We start from the raw sequence: 1,426 nt of genomic DNA, 5'->3' as shown, positions 1-1,426 counted from the left end.
GAACCACTGGCCCATTTTGTCCCTCTTGAGACCTATCCAGTAGTCAGGCCTCTTCTGAACAACTCTTGAAATGAACTCCTAAAATAAAGGGGCAGCAATAAACTGAAATGATATACTTGTTTAATTTCTAATTCATTTTGTATCTCTTACGCTGCATTTATTTAATCAAAAATACAGTAAAAACATTGTGAAATATTTTTTCAATATATATATATATATATATTCCTTTATTACAATTTATATATACTGTGATGGGAAAGCTAAATTCTCAGCATCATTATTCCAGTCTTCAGTGTCACATGATCCTTTAGAAATCATTCTTTAATCCTGATTGGCTGCTCAACAGACATTTATTATCATTATAAATATTGAAAACAGTTGTGTTACTTAATATTTTTTAGGAAACTGTGGTCATTTTTTTCAGGATTCTTTAATTGTTGAAAAGAACAGCATTTATTTGAAATAGAAATCCTTTGTAACATTCTAAATGTGTTTATTGACACTTTTGAACAATAAAAGTATTAATTTCTTTAAAGGGGTCATATGATGCGATTTCAAGTTTTCCTTTCTCTTTGGAGTGTTACAAGCTGTTCGTGAATAGATAAGATCCCTAAAGTTGCGAAGACTAAAGTCTCAAACCCAAAGAGATATTCTTTATAAAAGTTAATCCACGCCCCCCTAAAACACCTCGTTTAGACATGCCTCCACATGTCTACGTCACTGTGTGGGAAGATTTGCATAACGCTGCCCAAATGTTCACGCAAAGAAAGAAGGCATAACTTTATTGTTGCTGCTACTGCCATGTTGTGGAGACGCTGTGTGTTTCATTGCGAAAGCGAAACTACTTTGTTTGGTCTTCCAAAAGAGGACACAACTAGAAATCAGTGGTTAAGTTGTATTTACAACACTGTTCCAGAACAGATCAACCCAAATATTCAGATGTGTGCAACGCATTTTACGGAGGACGAGGACTGTTTCCTGGGAGAGTAGCCTACAATGCCCGTGTTCTGACAAATAATGCTGACTCACAGCCTGTAAGTACATTTTCATATTTAAAGGATTTGCCACTGACGATTCAAACGCAAGTTTTGAGCAGTGTAGAGTAGCGTTTGTAGTTTGTCATTTCTCCGATCACAAATGCAGACATGGTTTTACGTTTATGCGGCGCGATGCAACGCAACGCGTAAAAAAACAGTATAAGTCATTATAATCAGTAATTATGTCCCCACTGGATGCAACAAATGCCTCGTTTACAATGCGTTTTATTATTTTTGTCTCGTCGCGCCGAGACACGGCATCACAGTATGGTATGGGGCGTAACATTTCCGTCATACGCTTGAGGAATTCGGCCAATCACAACGCACTGGACAGCTGGCCAATCACAGCACACCTCGCTTTCCAGAACGATGAGCTTTGTAAAAATCAA

General features: G+C 37.2%; 1 protein-coding gene across 1 annotated transcript in view; it reads right to left on the bottom strand.

Moving 5' to 3' along the window:
• LOC107753113 (C-type lectin domain family 4 member E-like) overlaps positions 1-1,426 on the bottom strand; it is an 8,861-nt gene that overhangs the window by 2,809 nt on the left and 4,626 nt on the right. The window contains exon 7 of the mRNA XM_016569223.1: positions 5-78. Within this exon, the coding sequence (XP_016424709.1) occupies positions 5-78 (74 nt within the window). The remainder of the gene's footprint in view (positions 1-4; positions 79-1,426) is intronic.

The sequence above is a fragment of the Sinocyclocheilus rhinocerous genome, unplaced genomic scaffold, assembly GCF_001515625.1.
Source record: "Sinocyclocheilus rhinocerous isolate Xijiao unplaced genomic scaffold, SAMN03320098_v1.1 scaffold20, whole genome shotgun sequence".
Lineage (NCBI taxonomy): Eukaryota > Metazoa > Chordata > Actinopteri > Cypriniformes > Cyprinidae > Sinocyclocheilus > Sinocyclocheilus rhinocerous.
Note: the sequence above shows the minus strand (reverse complement) of the source record. Positions and strands in the feature narration are given on the sequence as shown.